This window comes from Carlito syrichta, unplaced genomic scaffold (genome assembly GCF_000164805.1).
Source record: "Carlito syrichta isolate Samal-C Ts95f unplaced genomic scaffold, Tarsius_syrichta-2.0.1 Scaffold234693, whole genome shotgun sequence".
Lineage (NCBI taxonomy): Eukaryota > Metazoa > Chordata > Mammalia > Primates > Tarsiidae > Carlito > Carlito syrichta.
The window spans coordinates 83,553-103,765 of NW_007178789.1; the positions used below are offsets into that span (position 1 = coordinate 83,553).

At 35.5% G+C, this 20,213-nt stretch overlaps 1 protein-coding gene across 3 annotated transcripts in view; it reads right to left on the bottom strand.

Moving 5' to 3' along the window:
- TDRD5 (tudor domain containing 5) overlaps positions 1 to 20,213 on the bottom strand; it is an 83,141-nt gene that overhangs the window by 45,250 nt on the left and 17,678 nt on the right. For 2 of the 3 annotated variants that reach the window (XM_008051799.1, XM_008051797.1), the window contains exons 4-7: positions 15,159 to 15,242; positions 12,775 to 12,831; positions 2,915 to 3,065; positions 307 to 497 (exon numbers count right to left, since the gene is read on the bottom strand). In XM_008051799.1, coding sequence (XP_008049990.1) covers positions 307 to 497; positions 2,915 to 3,065; positions 12,775 to 12,831; positions 15,159 to 15,242 — 483 coding nt within the window. Of the gene's footprint in view, positions 1 to 306; positions 510 to 2,914; positions 3,066 to 12,774; positions 12,832 to 15,158; positions 15,243 to 20,213 lie in introns of all 3 variants that reach the window. The other variant, XM_008051798.1, reaches the window with a different exon arrangement.

A 20,213-nucleotide genomic window follows, 5' to 3' on the forward strand; every position in this document is an offset into this window, starting at 1 on the left:
TTTTTGATTTATTGTAGAGATGAGGTCTCGCCAAGTTGCCCAGGTGGGTCTCAAACTTGCAGGCTCAGGCAATGCACTCACCTCAGCCTCCCAAGGCACGGGATTACAGGCTGAGCCACCAAGCCTGGCTAAATTTAATTTTATTTTAAAGATGTGGGATACCATTGAGGTTCAGGTTTACAAGTGGTCATCACATAGGTAAAGTTTGGGCCTCTCTTTCCAAAAAGAATTTTAAAGAAACATTCATTCAGTTACTTTCCATAATGCTGAGTTCTCCATTGTACAAAGTCATTAAACCTCACTCACCAGTTGTAAAGGCTTTACCACCAGATTAGGCTTTTTGCAAATCTTCTGTTGTGACTCTTTCAGGTTTTTTGAAGGACAATTCCATGTAGTCTCCTCGACGGCAGCAGTAGACAGTGAATTTCTAAGGGGACTGGAGACACAAGCTTTGGCTTCTATTTTCTTATTTGATTGAATTAAACATGAATTTCTGTCTGATGAAACAGCTCCATCTGAAATGGCCATTAGAGCAGCCTATGTATATTTGTTAAAGTAACTGTATAACTGTTATTAAGATGTTTAATGTGCCAGGCAGTGGGGAGACAAAGACAAATTAAATACAAACCTGTCCTTGCAGAATGTTCAGGGTAGAGAAGTATAAGGGAAGTTCTAGATAAGAACAAGTCTGTGGTCTGGTAAGGCTTCCTAAACTGTGGTAAAATACTATTTTTCAAAATCCTGATTTCAATTTATTTCTTGCTCAAATTAAGCAGTGAGCATTTTTTGTTGTTTAATGTACAATACATATGACTACTTAATACTCCATAATATAATTCTTTAATTCTTAGGGAATTCCCAATTCAATCACATATTTTATTCAAATTTCCATGTATATGATGATTACAAGAAGCTGGCACATTAAAACAGATTCCAGATAGACCTACAAACATAGTGGCTTCTAAAGAAATACAGTAATAAGTACACAAAGTTGTAGGTACAAGAATACGTATCACTGAATTTTTTTTATAATGGTAAAAAAATGGAAACAATCTAAATGTCCACTAATAGGAGTATGGTTAAGTATATAATAATGAAATTATATAAAATAATTATATGTAGTTAAAAAAAGATGAAATAAACTTGTATGTACTAATATAGAAAAACATCCACAATATATGAGGGTGTAAAAACCATGGACTCACTCAATACATCCCCAACTTACGCTGGTTTGACCTAAGGATAGTGCAGAAGTGATATGCTTTCAGTAAAAACCGTGCTTTGAGTACCCATACAACCATTCTGTTTTCATTTTCACACAGTAGTCAATAAATTACACGAGATATTCTATAATTTATTACAAAATAGGCTTGTGTTATATGATTTTGCCCAACTGCAGGCTAATATAAGTGCTCTGAGCACATTTAATGTAGTCTAGGCTAAGCTATGATGTTCAGTAAATTTGGTGTATTAAATGCATTTTCTACTTACTATGAGTTTAATCAGGACATAACTCCATTGTTAAGTTGAGGAGCATCTATATTTATATAATACTGGTTTTGTAGGAAAAGTTATACATGTGATAATTAACTATATGAAATAGAAGAGGTCCAGAAATATACACCATAAAATTATTAGCTACTTCTGTATTGGTGAAATTGTTTAAACAGGCATATACTTCTTTTTTTTATTACAAAAATAATCTAGCTAGGTTTATGAATATATGAATTATATATTCACATATACATATTTGAAAAATTCTGGCAGGCTATATAAACAGTCTAACTTGGGGGTAGTAAAATGATGTCAAATGTTCACATTCTACTAATCTGTGCTATTTAAATGTTTTCAGAATTAACATGTTACTTTAATAATCAGAAAAATCAATAAAGAGATTCACATTTTGGAAAAAAATAGCTTCTATAACCATTTGTACAAGCTTATAAAAATACAAGTACTATATTGCACTATAGTTCTGCAAGATATTGCCATTGGGGAAACTGAGTAAAAGGTACATGGGCTAACTCTGTATTATTTCTTACAACTGTGGGTCTTCAATTATCTCAATAAATATTTCAAAATTAAATAAAAACTAAGTTCCCCTCCAAAACCCACAAAAATCAAATGTCCTAAATGCAATGTAGAATCTTGGAGTTAATACAAAAACAGAAAAAGGACATTCTTGGAAAAAACTGATAAAATCAGAATGGAGCCTGGAGTTCAGTTAATAGTAATGTACCAAAGTTAAACTCTTAGGTTTTGTTGTTGTTGTTGTTTGTTTGTTTGTTTGTTTGAATAAATAGAGACAAGGTCTCGCTATGTTGCCCAGCCTGGTCTTGAACTCCTGGGACTCAAGTGATCCTCCTGCCTCGACCTCCCAAAGTGCTGGGATTACAGGCATGAGCCACCATGCACAGCCTAATTTCTTAGTTTTGGCAAATGTATCATGGTAATGTAAGATGTTAATATTAGAGGAAACTGGATGAAGAGTATATGAGAACGCCTTTGTAACTTTGCTGCACAACTACGATTTTCCCCCAAAAAAAGTTCATTTTAAAAAATATAACTACTGGGTCCCAATGTACACCCATTTACTCCAAATCTCCACGTATTTCTAAAAAGCTTTTGATGTACAGCCTGAGTTAAGAACCACTGAACTATCAGACCACCATTTTAAAAAGTTTATTTCCTTCAGAATTATCCAAAAATATGAACAATGAAGAAAGTAAATTCTAAAAACTCAAGTACTTTTTATTAATAATAAAGATTAACCTTATTAACAAATACTACTAGAAAGGAGGTCATTATATAAAAAACATTTTATGGTTAAACATTAGTTCATGCTTTATCTGTCTTCATAAGGACAATTAAAAATAAAAAAATAAAGTTTGCATGATACTGTGATTTAACTCACCAGGTGGTAGAGGCTTCATATCAGCATCAAACACTCGTAAGTCTTGTCCTTCTTTGAATTCAACATGGAGAATGTCACTAAGAGCTCCAACAAGTTCTGTCACATTTAAGAATCCTAATTTTTTTGGTGAAAGTTGCTCTTTAAAAGTTACCTGTCACAAAAAATGGAAATATATACTGTACAGATGTTCTTGGACAATGTTTTAATTTGAATTTAGCCAAATTAAATCTTTAAGGGTCAGTGAACTCAAGTATTAAAGAAAAGGCTTGCTTCCATACCAGTAACCAAGAGATCAATAATCCCTTACGGCAAAACTTCCAGGCCAACATCAAGTTCCTTTTAAAGGATATGGTAAATGAAAGTATCAGGGGGCCTTTTTAACTCTCATTTTGAACAATGTCTGACTATAAAGTAAAATTTTTCAAAAAAAAAAAAGAGGAATGCACTAAATACAAAAGTTATATTAAAACTATAGATATGTCTCTGTTTTCCAAGAAAGATAATATTCATTACCACTTCAACATGAAAGATATTCCTGTCTTAAAATAGTTAAAATATTTCCTTAAAATTTTGCCTTAAAAGTTGGGATAAACAGATATCTATCAATTTATTTCCTATAGCATATGGTTTAATTTTTCTTGTCAAAGAATAAAAATCATACCAAATAAAGATAGGAGATAATATGGAAATTATTTATCTTATATGGATAGGTATATAAAATACATTATTTAGTCACCCATCAATCACCTCTCTGGAGGTTACCATTATTACCAGTTTTTCTGTTGCAACTTTCCAGAGACTGTCAAAACTCAAACGTGCTTCAACATACTAGATTACATATATTGTGCACAGCCTGCACTTCAGTTAAAATACCATTAGAGTTTTGCTTGGTGATCCTGAGAATCAGTTTTTTAAAAATGGTTAAGTGAGTCAATTTATTAATATGCCAGATAGATTTTGTCCTAATTCCCGTTATGCTTTCTGCTTTATAGATTCCCAACTATGTGCTCATGAAGAAATGTATTTCTATTCCCACTTTCCTTACTTTTCTTTCATTCCCCAACCCAATTTAAGTTATTATCATTTTTTCCTTACAGTTAGGTTTATGCTTTCAGATATATGTACATATTCTATTACATGATTTTATTTCCCCACAGTCTGGATTTTACAGATGGACAAACTCATAGTGCAAATGCTTTATTTCCTGCAAATTGGCAAGTGGATATCGGATATCCCCACATCCTTGATCAGACCCATGCTTAATCTCTTTGACAAAAGTATAAGTGATGCTATGTTCTAAAGAGAAGTACATAATGTCTGGCAGTCTCTTTTTTGGTGTGTTAGGAGCCATTACTAGTCAATACCTAGATCTACTACTTTATTGAGAGTTTTAATATAGTGGCATTCTAATTCTATTAATTCTTTTTTTAATTATTTAGTTAAAACATTTCATAGAGGTGTGCTTCTCCTCATTTGCTGTTTCTTTTTTTTAAGTCAAAGTCTCACGCTATCACCCACGCTGGTGCTGGTGTGCAGTGGCATGCTAACGGCCACCGCAGCCCTAATCTGCTGGGTTCAAACAATCCTTTCATCTCACCCTTCCAAGTAGCTGGAATCACAGGTACATGCCACCGTGCCCAGCCTGCATGCATGCTTTGCTGCTTGCTTGTTTGTTTATTTATTTATTATAGAGGCAAGGTCTTGCCTAGCTGCCCAGGCTGGTCTTGAACCCCTGGGCTTAAGCAATCCTCTCGCCTTCACCTTTCCCAAAGTGCTGGGATTACAGGTGTGAGCCACTGTGCCAGGCCATCATCTGCTATTTCTTTATCCAGTCATACCATTTAGGAAAGCCAAGATAAGTGACTGACTCTGCTATATTTTAAGAAAACGAATTGGTTCACTATACATGTTGACCCATTAATTTTAAAAATATTATATGAAACCACAGAATTAAATATATTTGATGGACTTCAACCATTGCAATTATTGTAGCCTGAAATAACTCTTCAAGCAGATTCCTAAGCCCTTCTGATGTGAACCTAGTTTTTTGTTTTTGTTTTTTACTATTTACTATTTACTTATTTATTTTAAAGATGTGGGGTACAATGATTAGGTATACAAACGGTCATTGTACAGGTAAAGTTTGAGCCTCCCTTTGGTCCCCACTTTGCCTGGTTTGAGATCAGGTACGCTTATTGATGTTGTGTACCACCCCCCCACAGGCAGTATCCCTCTACTGCCAATCTCCTTCTTATAGTATTATGGTAAATGTTCAGAGTCTGCTTATGAGTGAGAACATTTGGCACTCTGTTCTTTGTTTCTGTGATAGATCACTGAGTATGAATCTAAATCCATCCAAGTTGCTGTGAAAGTCCTTATGTTTGTCCTTCATGGCTGCATAATACACCACTGTGTATATGTACTACATTTTTTTAATCCAGTCCAGTTTCGATGGCCAGCACGGTTGGCTCCATGTTTTTACTACTGTGCTGCAATAAACATGCATGTGCAGGTATCTTTTTTAATAGAATGTTTTGAGTTCCTCCAGGTACATTCCCAGTAGGGAGATTGCTGGGTCATATGGAAGGTCAATGTCTAGTTCTTTTAGAAATTGCCACACTGTTTTCCAAAAAGCTTGCACTAGTTTGCATTCCCACCAGCAGTGTAGAAGCGGTGAACCTAGTTTTTAACAGTGTTCTTCCTGGCTTGGTATGTAATCAGAATATCCTTGCATATATATTTAGAATTATCCCATAATTATCCAATTGCTTTATACCATATTATACAATGATCTAGGAATAATGCTAATATTACCAATAATATAAAAACAAAATATTTTAAAATATGCTCACCCTTCTCCTTCCGCCATTTTGTGTAATTGTATTTTATCTATGTTGTTGGAGTCTATAACCACTAAATACTATATTCTCTCCCTTCTAATCTCATTTGGTCTTAGTTCTATAAGTGGAATTCATTTTCAGTTCTTTTGCCAGTCTTTCTAGTGATTTTGGTTATTTGAAGTTCATTTTCCATTAGAGTCCTCAGGAAGGGCTCATGGGAACAATAATTCTTGAATTCTTGCATGGCAATAATAGCTTATACTAAAAGATAATAGCTTGTAACCAAAAGCTGTAAATGAAAGTCAGTTTTGCTATCCTTGGTTCACATTTTCCTTAAGTATGCAAAATATGTTACTCCCTTTTCTTCTAGTATAAAAACATTGTTGTCAAAATGTCTAATAATCTAATTTTGTTTCTAAGTCACTTGGCTCTTTTTGTTTAAATGTCCAAAGAAGTTTTCTTTTTCTTTAAAAAAGAACTGGTATTAGTCATTCTGGGTTGATAGTCTCAAGTATGTGCTGTGCTCTTTCAAGAAATAGATTCAAATCTTCCATTTTAGTAAAGTTTACTTGAAACATAGTTTTCAGTATTTATTCTGTGTCTTTCTCTGGCTTTATTATTCATATGTTGGCTCTTTTTAACCTGTTTTCAATACCTGTCACTTTCTCTTGAATCCTCATTTTTTTCTTAACATTTTCTCATGAAAAATTCCAAAAAGTTTCAAGAATTTGACAGTGAACACCTCCTAGATTATATAATTGTTAATGCTCTGCTATCTTTGCTTTGTCATCTATGTATCCATCCATCCACCAATCTAACTTATCTTTTTCTATACATTTCAAAGTAATCTGACAACATCAGGGTCCTTTACCCTAAAACATGGCAGTATGCACATAATTAACTAGAGCTCAATGTCTGTTATTTTTAAAGGTAAAATGTACATACAGTGAAATGCACACAACTTAAGTTTACCATTCAATGAGCTTTGATAAAAGCATAACTGTGTAACCTAAGCTCCTATTTAAGACACAGAACACTTCCATCACCCTTCAAAATTCTTCCTTTTACATTTATTGCTACAGGCAAATAACTTTTTTTCACCATATATTTGCTTTGGCTATGGTATCATTTCATATAAAAAATCTACACTAGATACCCTTCTATGTGAGACTTATTTTAGCAGTTTTTCAAATTCACCCAAGTTGGTTCATATATCAGTTTATTTATTTTTAACGTTGAATAGCATTTTGGTGTACAAACAAACGACCGAACCCCAGTAAGAATGGCCATCATTAATCAAACAAACAACAACAATGCTGGTGAGGATGCGGAGGAAAAGGAATGCTTCTACGCTGCTGGTGGGAATGCAAACTAGTGCAATCTCTCTGGAAAACAGTGTGGTGATTTCTAAAAGAACTAGGCATTGACCTTCCGTTTAACCCAGCAATTCACCTACTGAGAATGTACCCAGAGGAACTCAAATCATTCTATTAAAAGCAATATCTGCACACGCATATTTATTGCAGCACTATTCACAATAGCGAAAATAAGGAACCATGCTGCCCATCAAAACTGGACTGGATAAAAAAAATGTAGTACATATACACAATGGAATATTATGTAGTTATAAAGAAGGACAAACATATGAACTTTGCAGCAACTTGGATGAATTTAGAGTCTATCATACTCAGTGATCTATCACAGAACAAAGAACAGAGTGTCACATGTTATCATTGCGTGGATCCTGAACATTTACCATAATACTATAAGAAGGGGACTGGCAGTTGAGGGATACTGCCTGGGTGTGGTGGGAGGGACACACAACATCAATAAGGGTACCTGCTCTCAAACCAGGCAAAGTGGGGACCAAAGGGAGGCCCAAACTTTAGCTGTATGATCACCCCTTACATACCTAAACCTGAATTGTTCCCATCTTTAAAATTAAAAAATATATATATAATATATATATTTTGTTTTGTATCTTAGGCATCATAATAGATGTATTGTAGAGACCTGGGAGTCGCCTATGCTCCTTTAGAAAGTATTACTTTTTGCTCTGTTTTAGCAGAGACTTAATTTGACTGAACTTAAACTCCAAATCTGTTACCCTGTTTCGGGAAACAGATGCAATAACTTCAGTCCTTTTAGACTTAACTTATTTGCAATTGCTGATGTGAATTTATGTCTCTGCAAGTTCTGTTTCTGAATAATATAATCCAAAGTATGGAATGCTAGTACAGAATACAAAGTACGGAATGCTAGTCAGAGTGGTGTCTGAGGCAAAGACTGGATATGTCTGCAACTTTCAGCTATTGTGAAAAAGGTGACAATTTAGAAAAGGTCATTTCACTTGTGCTTAATGGCAGAAGTTTGCGGCAACCAGCTTCAGATTTTTTTTTTATTCTCATCCGTAATCAGTATTAGGAAAGCAAAAAATTTGCTGATCACAAATGTGTTAAAAGAACAGGGGCGGGCAACTCTTCGGGTCCCCTCCCACTATGGGAGCTTTTCTGCCCTCTCAATAAATTCTTTAAAAAAAAAAAGAACAGGGCTGCACTGAGTCTGCCCCAAGAATTTACAGCTTCTTCTTTGTACCTCTCCCCATCCTAAAATATCACCCTTCCTCATTTTTCAGCTGTTTAGTTAGCTCCAAACTCTATCCACTGGTTCCTCAAGCCAGTAAAACTTTATTTCTATTCAAGTCCCCAATGCCAAAAATTGAATGGGGACTGCCATCAGGCCAAGATCCAGGCAAACAAAAAGGGTGCCACTGGCCCAGCATGGTGGCTCATGCCCGTAATCCCAGCAACTCATGAGAATGAGTTTGAGACCAGTCTGGGAAACACAGAAAGACTCCATTTTCAAACAAAATAAAAAAAGTGCCATTCCCTTCACCAGGTGCTGACTCTCCTCTCATTTCTGCCTTTGGTCAGTTTCCTCAGATTTGTTTTGTCAGAATTTATTTATTTATTTTTTTTGAGTTGGAGTCTCACTCTGTCACCCGGACTGGAGTGCAGTGGCCTGTAGCCTCGACCTGCCCGGCTCCGGCGATCCTTCCGCCTCAGCCTTCCGAGTAGCCGGAATTACGGGCATGCGCTACCACGCCTGGCTAATTTTTTGATTTATTGTAGAGATGAGGTCTCACTGCCCAGGTGGGTCTCGAACCCTCAGCCTCCCAAAGGCGCGGGATTACAGGCTGAGCCACCGAGATCGGCTTTGTCAGAATTTATAACAGTTAACTGCAGGATTGTTCTGATATAGGCTACTCAGATATAACACTATCTAAGTTTACTTACATGCCTGAGTTTCTCACTAAACTTCAAAAACCTCGCAGACAGAGCCTTTTAACCCTGGATCCCCAGTGCCTCCTTCATTTTCTTATGCTTTTCAAAAATGTTCTCTTTTTTTAAACCAGCTTTTTCTTAAGGCTCTATCTCCTATATTCTTTTTTTTCCCCTTGTAATCCTTGTAGCTTAGTCTTCATTTCTGACTTTTTTCTTTTATTTCTGAGTCTTTTCGAAATACTATCACCTTATTTCCAAATTCATGTAATTCAGATTTATGTTGTTCTTTCATGTCATATATTACTTTCTAAATATCTTTTTGAGAGAGCAGGCTTCAGTTGTCATCTGTATTAGCATCTGTATTAGGGGCATGTATTTCTGACATGTTTTTATTGTCTGTGGATATATTACTATGCTCCTTATTCTTTTTTCTTACAACAGTAAATGAGAGTTAACTCTGATGCTCTTGTATTGCTCTAAATCTATGCAAAATTAGTTTTCCCAATTTATAGAAGAGTATTCTGGATAGCTTCTGTGCTTCACAGAATTCCTTATTGTATTGTTTTCATATCATGTTTAAAAACACAGCAACCTATATTTGAAGTTTCCTGGCTCTTTTCCCTTAACCTACTTACATCTGGACCTCCTCTTTTCCTGTTGTCCCCATCCCACACTCAGTTTCTTCTTAGTGTCTGGCCCTGTCTAGAGAGGAGGACTGGCGGGTCAGTTTATTTTTAAGTCATTAACTTCACAAAACTCTAAGTAGGTATTATCATCTTGATTTAATATATCATCTATGAGAGAACACAGAGATGATATATCTTAATCATTATGTTATACTAGCTCAGAATATATATGTTTGTATCTATACACTATAGCTTCCATAGCATAGTAGTTAAGAGCTGGGATTCTAAAGCCAGACTGCCTAGGTTCAAATCCTGGCTCATCCTTTATTTTTAATTTAAAAAAAAATTTATTTATTAATTATGAAGATGTGGAGTACAATTAAGGGTTAGGCATATAGACACCGATCATGCAGGTACCCTTGTTGATGAGGTATGCCCTTCCCTCCCCTAGCAGTTTCCCTCAACTGCCAGTCCCACCCCCCTTCCCCTGACAGTTTTCCAGTACCGCCAGTCGCTTTCTTATAGCATTATAATCACTGAGTATGATCGACTCCAAATCTCCCCAAGTTGCTGCAAAGTTCATATATTTGTCCTTCTTTATGGCTGCATAATATCCCATTGTGTATATGTACCACATTTTTTTTAACCAGTCCAGCTTCAATGGGCATCAGGGTTGGTTCCATGTTTTGGCTATTGTGAATAGAGCTGCAGCAAACATACATTTGCAATTATCTTTTTTGTAGAAATATTTTTAGTTCCTCCAGGTATATTCCCAATAGGGGAATTGCTGGGTCATATGGAAGGTCAATTTCTAGTTCTTTCAGAAATCGCCACACTGTCTTCCAAAGAGGTTGTACTAGTCTGCATTCCAACCAGCAGTGTAGAAGCGTTCCTTTTTCTACACATCCTCGCCAGCATCTGTTATTGTTTGTTTTACTAATGATGGCCATTCTTACTGGGGTTAGGTGGTATCTCGTTGTGGTTTTGATTTGCATTTCTCTGATGATGAGTGAGGGTGAGCACTTTTTCTTGCGTCCGCTGGCTGCCTGTATATCGTTTTCTGAGAAGTGTCTATTCATGTCTTTTGCCCACTTATTAAAGGGGCTGTTTGTTTTTTTCCTTTTGGCACGTTTGAGTTCCTTGTAGATCCTAGACGTTAGGCCTTTGTCAGATATACAGTTGGCAAATATTTTTTCCCATTTGTGGGCTGTCTTCCTGCTCTCTTGATGATTTCTTTTGCTTTGCAGAAGCTAGTTAGTTTGATAAGGTCCCACTTGTCTATCTTACTTCTTAAGGTATTGGCCTTTAGAATTCTGAATAGGAATTGGTTCCCAGTTTCAATGTCCATAAGGGTGTCTCCCACGCTTTCTAAGATTCTTATAGTTTGAGGTTTTATGTTTAGGTCTTTGATCCATTTAGAGTTAATTTTTGTGCTGGGAAAACTGGCTGACCACATGCAGAAGATTGAGACAGGACCCCTATCACCATACACAAAAATTAACTGGTTCATCCTTTAATGGATCTTACTGCTGTGTGCCTCCTTTTGTTATGAAAATCAAATGAATTAGTATATGAAAGGTAGAATAGTACCTAGCATCCAGTTAATATATGTATAAGACTGGCTTTAAAAAAAAAAATTGGATATATGGAGGGGCACCCAAAAAAACTTGGAATTATTTTTTGGAGGGTGGGTCCCTTATAGTACAGGCTTCCCCTCCTAAGTGTTCTAGAAACCCATTGGCATTAGTGTACCAGCTAGCATTGTTGTGAGAGGTTGTGTTCGGCTTCAGTGAATTATTTTTTGAAGATTCTTTCAACATGTTTGCCCATTTCATGAGTGATTTACAAGTGCAACTGTCCACAATGCACTGAGTGTTCAACAGTTTTTGCCCAAAAACAGCATAATCTCCGTATCCCACCCTCCCTATTCATACGGTCTCAACCCTAGTGACTTTTTTTTGTTGTTTCCCCAGGTGAAAAAAGTCCTCAGAGAAAAATGTTCTGCCAACGTGGAAGAAGTGAAACAAAAAAAGACACCAAAATTAATGGGTTCAAAAACTGTTTTGAGCAGTGGAAATAGTGTCTAGATATGTGTATTATGTCAAAATGGTGACTGAAGTTTAAACATGTAAGAATAAATACACAATATAAGCCAGGCATGATGGCTCACACCTCTAATCCCAACACTTTGGGATGTGAAGGGAAGGATTGTCTGAACCCAGGGATTCGAGATCAGTCTAGACAACTTGGTGAGATCTCATCTCTAAAATAAAATTTAAAAATTAGCTGGGCCTGGTGATGGAGGAAGAAGGCTGAGGCCGAAGGATCACCCGAGCCCATCAGGTCAAGGCCGCAGTAGCCACTCTCTCCAGCCTGGGCAAAAGAGTAAGACTCCAATTCAAAAATAAATAAATAAATACACAATTAAAAAAAAAAATTCTGGGTTTTTTTGGGGGGTGTCCCCTCGTACGGCATCATCTGAATTATTATTCTGCAATTTGATTTTCTTCATTCAACATTACAATTTTTAAAATGTTACATGTTGCAGAACAGATCTAATTCATTTATTTTATACTAAACTACATACTATTCCATTGTATAAATGTCTATCTCAATTTACTTGTCCATTTTCTTACTAATGGCCATTTAGTTTGTTTCTGTGTTTTCCTATGTTGTAGTATGTACATGTACAAGAATTTCTCTAGAGTAATATGCAGAAATAGAACAACTGGATCCTTGAGGGTACATATCTTCAACTTTCCATGATAATGCCAAGATGCTGTCCAAGGGGTTTTGCCCCACCCCTTTGTCTGAGGAATTCTGTTTCTCCACATTCCCACTAATACCTGGTAATGTCAGGCACTAAAAATAAGATCATCTTTATTCCAATATTATTATAGCAATAAGTAGTAAAAGTATCTTCCCTATATATAATCACTTGATCACTTCTTAACTCTCAAAGAAAAAGACATTAAGCTGCAAAACAAGATGTTTTTAAGTGTTATAGCACAGACTTGAAAGATCCAAGAAGTAGCAACAAAATTTCTGTCTATTGCAAGAAACATAAGCCACTAAAAAAAATCAAGGTTGGTGAAAAAGAAAACACTTACTTCAAATTCTCCAAGTAGTTTAGAAATAAGCAAACCTTCTGGAAACTTGGATACAACCTAATAAATAGAAAGTAAAATACAATACAGACACAATTGGAATGCTGAGTGACAAAATATCAAAATAAGATAGTATAAACTTTAACAACAACAAAGACCAAAACAACATGATTACTGAATGAATGAATTATATATATATTTTTAAAATCAGTTCCCAGTTTAAAAAAATATAAAAAAGACCATGATTCCTAATATCTCCAGCATTGAGAAATTATTACTTGATACTGCAACGCCATAACTCCCCAGAAATCTCCATACTTCTTTAGCTCAGCGAACACATTTAGCTTCAGTTCACATAAAATTCTACAGTATAATTTCAAGAATTTTTGTTGTTAGAAAAGAAATGCAACAAACATTATAAAAACTGGAAAATATAGTTAAGATAAAATATCTCCATATAGCATTATTGCCTACATGCACATAAAGTACCTATATTTAATATAAAAATAAGGTCAGTGTTTCTATAACCAGTTTTATATATCATACCATAGACATCTTACCATGTCAGTAAATACAGATCAACATTTTTACTAGCTATAAATATTTCAAAATATACAATATATCTAAATTTATTTATTAGATCCTCTATTTTATTTTTCATCACAAATTCTGTTCTAAGTATTATATCATACTTGACTTTTACATACTTGTCCAATGATTTTTTTAGGATACATTCCTAGTCATGAGCTTACTCTATCCCAATAAAATATAAAAAGTTTCATTTTCCTAGGTATTTCCAGATATGTTTTATTCAAAATTCCAATTCAAGCTTCTGGAAAACAAAGTAAAAACTATTTCAAAATCCTCTGCTGCATTTTAGAAAACATCCTGTCAGAAACATATTTTTGCAAGCATCTACATTACCCATGATTTTATATAAAAGGACAATTATAAACATGCTACACTATAAAACCTGTTTTTAAAGTCCAATGATATGTCAAGGAGAAACTTTCATGTAAACTAATATATATATATAAGCTTATATATATATAAACTTTTCTTTTGAGTCACATGATATTCCATAGTTTGGGTGGATGATTTAACCAATCCTTTATCAATGAATGCTTTTCTCTAATTTTTCTGTACCATAAAAAAATCATATTCACATCCTTTAATAAATAATTGTGGGACACTTGCTCAAGCATCCAAACAAAAAAATGAATGCACCGGGTTTTTGCAGTAAAATCATGACAGTTAAAATGGAATAATATAAGGCAGCACAAGTTGTAATGGCATCCTGATTACTCAAATCAGATTTAACAGCTCCCACCAAAATTATATACCCTTTGGCACAATGTATAACAAACAGTTTTAACATATTAATAAAGCAAAACAAATGAGGCCAAAGACATGAATAGGCAATTCACACATAATAATATAAATGACTACTAAGAATATGAAAAGATGCTCAGTGTAAAAAATCGAGAGATATGAATTAAAACAACATGATGGGATATAACACTTCACTGTCAGTGAGAGCATAAATTTGTTCAAACTTTTTTTTAATTTTAATTTTTTTGAGTCAGGGTCTCAACTTTATTGCCCAGGTTGGAGGGCAGTGGCACCATCACAGCAACCTCGACCTTCTGGGTTCAGGTGATCCTTCCATCTTAGCCTCCTGAATAGCTGGGACTACAGGTGTGTGTGACCACAGCTGGTGAATTTTCTGAAATAGAGACAGGTCTCACTATGTTGCCCAGGCTAGTCTCAAACTCCTGGGCTCAAGTAGTTCTCTCACCTCAGCTTCCCAAAGTGCTAGGATTACATATGTGAGTCACTGCACCCAGCCCTGTTCAAACCTTTTACAGGGTGACTTAGTAATATTTTTGTCAAAACATAAAATATTCAATACCTTTGACTGGCAATTCCACTTCTAGATAAATGTTCATGAACATTAACTGCAGAATTTTCTTCAATAGCCAAGAGTAAAAACAAATTTTATTCAATTACGGATCTCATAAATGAAGCATGGTACATCAGCATAACAGGATACCACACACTGTTACAATACTTGATGTACATGCATATACAATCAATATTGGAACAATCCTGAACTATTTGTCAACTATTTGTTGGGATAAGATGAAGAAGGATGAGAACTTGTGGAAGAATTTATGTTTTCTAAATAATTTTACATAAAAGATTTTTAGGAGTATGTACTTTATTTTTCTTGTTTTTAGAAGAACAACAACTTTGTTTGTAGTTATAAGAAAAGATCAGGTATAAATGTAAAACTAATAAATACTTGCAGACAAACTCAAACATAAATGATATCTAAATTTATAATCAATTATTCTTAATTGTTTCTTTAAACAGAAAATACTTACAAATTTTATCTTATGTTTTAGCTCTGGGCTGATAGTTCCTCCAGGTCCAATATGTGCAATAACTGATTTGAATGTGTTCTCCAACTGTGAGGAAAAAAGTCAAAGAAAATTCTAAACAATATGCAAAAGAAATATCTATAAAAGGAAATATATTTCACTTAAATGAATAAAATACTGTTTTTAAGAATAGGCACCGTAATCATTTATACAATATAACCTACACTTAGAGAAGATGTAATGTTTATGAAACTAAACACTGTAGAATTTTCTAGAATTTTCCAAAGTCTTCTATTACTCAATCCCATACTCTTAGCCAGAGTTACTAATTTTCTCCAATTTATAAAAATAGTTGATGTTTATGAAAAGCATACTTAGTGGATGCCTAACGTAGAGAAAAGATGGATAGAAGGTCCCCGAGGAATGGGAATACCAAGTCTAGGCATGGGTAGAACAACTGACCCTAAAGGGAGGGACGAAAAAGCTCTTTTGTTGTAACAGAAGCAAAGGAAAAAAGAACCAGTAGGGGTACACAGAAAGGCTTTGTGAACGTGGAGTCCGAAGATAAGCGTTCTTCTCGGACAGCTTCAGTACTCTCTGGGTGTTCAGAAGCAAGGCCCAGTCCCAAAAGGAGGAGGAAAAAGGAGGTCAGAGATTTGAGAAAGTAGAAAAAAATGAAAAATAGAGTTGAGGAAATAATGGATAATTTAAGTTTGGTAAGAAATCAAAATAGGAGGGTATCTGAGTTAAGGTAGCAGGAGACAGAGAATTGGAAAGAAGCCAATGGCATAGAGAGGTCCCAAAAAAGTTTAAAGCGAATGCATGGAAATCATTAAGAAATAAGCTGGAAGCACAGGAAGTTATGAAAAGAAAGCGGCAGGGAGCACATCCACACAACCCAGGTCCAGTAGCTAGACACAGCGGTGGTGAACCAAAGTAACACAAAAGATCGTGGTATTATGTGCGCTCAAGACAGAGAAGTTGATAACTAAATGTAAAAAAAGAAGGAAAAGTTATGTATAAAAAACCCCCCAAATTACCTACAATCCTATCATCCAAACACAATCACTATTAATATTTTTTCCTTGTAAACTATTTTATTTTGGTCTATCTTCTTATACTCACTTGGCCTGTCATTACATACAAACTGCATGACATTTGAAGTCTTCATTTCCTCACCTCGAAAATGAATATAATCTCTCTCAAGGTAGTTGTGAAAGACAAGGTAAGGTGGGAAGAGTGAGCATCACAATGTCTAGCACACGTGTGAGTTCAACATAATCCTTGCCTGCTCCTCTGGTGAGCATGTGCCCTGGAAGGATTCTCTCTTGGGCCACACACTAATCTTTTCATCCAATGGCATCAGTACCACATTCAGTAGAAGTCCCTCAACATTTTGGCATGTGGATGGCTCCCTAAGAGTAAATTTTTCCCTACTTCCACATTTTCTTGGGCATTTCCATGTGGATCTGTCATTAGCTTTAACAAACAGTCCCATCCTTGGTCTTAGATTCTTTACAATTCTTCTGTGTCTCACATGAGATAATTCCCTAAAGCTTTCCCAGTGAGCAATAAGAGAATCTAAAGATAACTTATTTCTCATATCTCAACATTCTCCCACCATTTCGTTCTCCCACCATTTTAAGCTTCAGTACATTATGCTTATTAAATTATCACTGTGCTAGGTGTTTCAGAGGACAAAGAAAGGTCACTTTGACAGTGTCATTCCTCTCAAGGCACTTACAATTAAGTAAAAAATGAGAGAAATGCATAAATACTCATAACCTAAGGCTGACTATAAGTACCATTAAAAAGGACACACAGCATTAAGTTGTAAACACAAAGAAGGCTTCCTTTGAAAAGCCTTGAAAGATGGAAGAACTTTGCAGAGAGAAATGGTATAGAGAACACTGAAGGTAGAAGGAACTTCACAAAGAAAAACAAAATGAATAGTTTGTCTGAAGGCACTAACAATGAAAGAGGAAAACTGGAAAGGTGGATTAATGTCATAATACAGAACACATAAAATGCCAAACTAAGGAATATTTCTTGGTTATATAGGCAAAAATAGAGGTGCCGAAACTAGAGATTTTTAGCAAGGTAGAGACATTATCAGAATTGTAAACTCGCTACAGAAAATTAGATTAGAGGGGTAGACAATGAGTTAAGAAACCACCACAACTCTCTGGGCGAAAGTTTTAACTAGTGTACTGGAAGAGAATAGAAGAGATGAGATATTACAAAGGTGGAATCTACAGAAATTAGAAAAGACAATGGAGAGGAAGGCACTGCTGGTTCTAATGGGATGAATAAGACCAGAGAAACAGCCTCAAAGACCTCAAGTACAAACCTAAAGGACTGTGGAACATAGTAGAGTTTTGTTGGTTTTTAATAAATGCCAAGAGTTTGGAAAACTGGAAGATAAATAGCTGTATGGTGATTACAGACTAGATGTGTTTCTCTGCAGTATGGCTTGTGACAATGGTTAGCAAACTAAGGCCCACGAGCCAAATCTGGCCCACCACCTGTTTTTGAACTGCCCATTAGCTAAAAACAGTTTTGACATTTTTAAATGGCTAAGGGAGAAGCAGCAGAATATTTTGTGACACATGAAAATTGTATGAAATTCAAATTTCAGTGTCCATAGTTTTATTGGAACATAACCACATTCACTCATTCATATATTTTCCATAGCTACTTTTGCACTACAAGGGCAGAACTGAATAGTTAAAAAACCCATTGTCCTGCAAGACCTCAAACATTTACTATGTGGTCCATAAGAGAGCATATTAGCCACTCTGGGGTTTAATATGTCAAAGTAACGGACTCTTAGCTAAGAATAGAATGTTTCTCAAGAAGATTTTTTAAAAATTATTTTTTGCCTCAATCTAAATGACTAAATTACACTGACTTTAAACTGAATGAGGTGAAGAAGATTTAAGTACAGAAAAAGTTGGGATTATCTATAATTATGGAGAGAAGTTATAACGTGGGGGGAAAAGATTGGGAGGTAATCAGTGACTGACATGAGGAAAGTAATCAAGAAGGGGCCCTGATTTCAACAACACTTTTAGTCTCAGATGCCTATACACCAAACATAAAGAATGGGCAATAAACCAAGTGAATGACAAAGATAATAAATTGGAAAATAAAGACAGAAAGTGACAAAATAAGCTATATTCAAATAGGAGCCTATAGGACCAGAGAAGAGAAGGGCTCCAAATCAAAAAGATACACTCCTCAGAAAAATTTGTTAAAAATGTGAATAGGTAATTAATAAAAACACTAAATAGGCAATAAAAGTATAAAGTTCAACCTCAAATACACATCCGCAGTCAAATACAGTTATTTGCCTGTCAAATTATAAAATTATTAATTATTTTTTTATTTTAAAGATGTGGGGTACAATTCAGGGCTAAGTATACAAATGTTCATTATGCAGGTACCCTTGTTAATGAGGTGTACCCCCCTCCCCTGGCAGTTTCCCTCTACTGCCAATCCCCTCCCCGCTTCTACTCCCCTGGCAGTTTCCAACTACTGCCAATCCCTTTCTTATAGCATTATGATAATTGTTCAATGTTCAGTGGTACTCAGTTCTTTGTTTCTGTCACAGATCACTCAGTATTTTAGACTCTAAGTCCATCCAAGTTGCTGCAAAGTTCATAATTTTGTCCTTCTTTATGGCTGCATAATATTCCATCATGTATATGTACCACACTTTTTTCTCCACTCCTCTTTTGACGGGCAGTACAGTTGGTTCCATGTTTTTGCTATTATAAATAATGCTGCAATAAATATGCATGTGCAGGTATCTTTTTCATAAAGTGATCTGAGTTCCTCCAGGTATATTCCCAGTAAAGGGATTGCGGGGTTATATGGAAGATTGATTTTTAGATATTTTAGGAATCACCAAACTGTTTTCCACAGACGTTATACTAGTTTACACTCCCATCAACAGTGTAGAAGTGTTCCCTTTCCCCCACATCCTTTCTAGCATCTGTTGTTTTGTGAGTTATTGATGATGGCCATTCTGACTGGAGTTAAGTGGTATCTCAGTGTGGTTTTAATTTGCATTTCTTTGATGACTAGTGAGGCTGAGTGTTTTTTTCATGTATCTGTTGGCTGCTCGTATGTCTTCTTTTGATAAGTGTCTATTCATGTATTTTGCCCACTTTGTAATGAGGTTGTTTTTTCTTTTCGATGCATTTAGAGTTCCTTGTAGATCTTTGATGTTAGGCCTTTGTCAGATATACAGTTGGCAAATATTTTTTCCCAGACTGTGGGCTGTTTCCTGCTCTCTTGATGGTTTCTTTGGCTTTTCAGAAGCTTGTCAGTTTGATGAGGTCCCACTTGTCTATCTTATCTCTTAGGGTATGGGTACTTGGGGTTTTGACCATGAATTGGTTGCCAATTCCAATTTCCATAAGGGTGTCTCCTGCGTTTTCTAAGGTCCTTATAGTTTGAGGTTTAACATTTAGGTCTTTGATCATTTAGAGTTGACTTTTGTGTACAGTAATATGTAGGGGTCTTGTTTTAATCTTCTGTACATCAGCCAGTTTTTCCAGGATCATTTACTGAATAGGTTCTCTTCTCCCCAGTGGTTGATAGTGGAGGCTTTGTCGGAGAGGAGTTGGTTGAGAAATTGAGGTTTTACTTCCGAATCTCCATCCTGTTCCATTGGTCGAGATGTCTGTTCTCGTACAAACACCAGGCCGTTTTGACTATTGTAGCCTTGTAATAAAGCTTAAAGTCTGGGAGGGTGATGCCTCCCACTTTTTTTTTTTTTGCTGAGGATTGTTTTGACTGTTTGTGGTCATTTATGTTTCCATATCAATTCCTGTATTGTTGTTTCCAGATCTGAGAAGAATGTTACTGGTAATTTAATTGATATTTCGCTAGCCGTGGGTAGGATGGACATCTTAACAATGTTGATTCTTCCAATTCATGAGCATGAAAGATTTTTCCATTTGTTTGTGTCATCTTTGATTTCTTTGAGAAGTGTTTTGTAGTTTTCGTTGTAAAGGTCTTTCACATCTCTGGTTAGGAAGATGCCAAGGC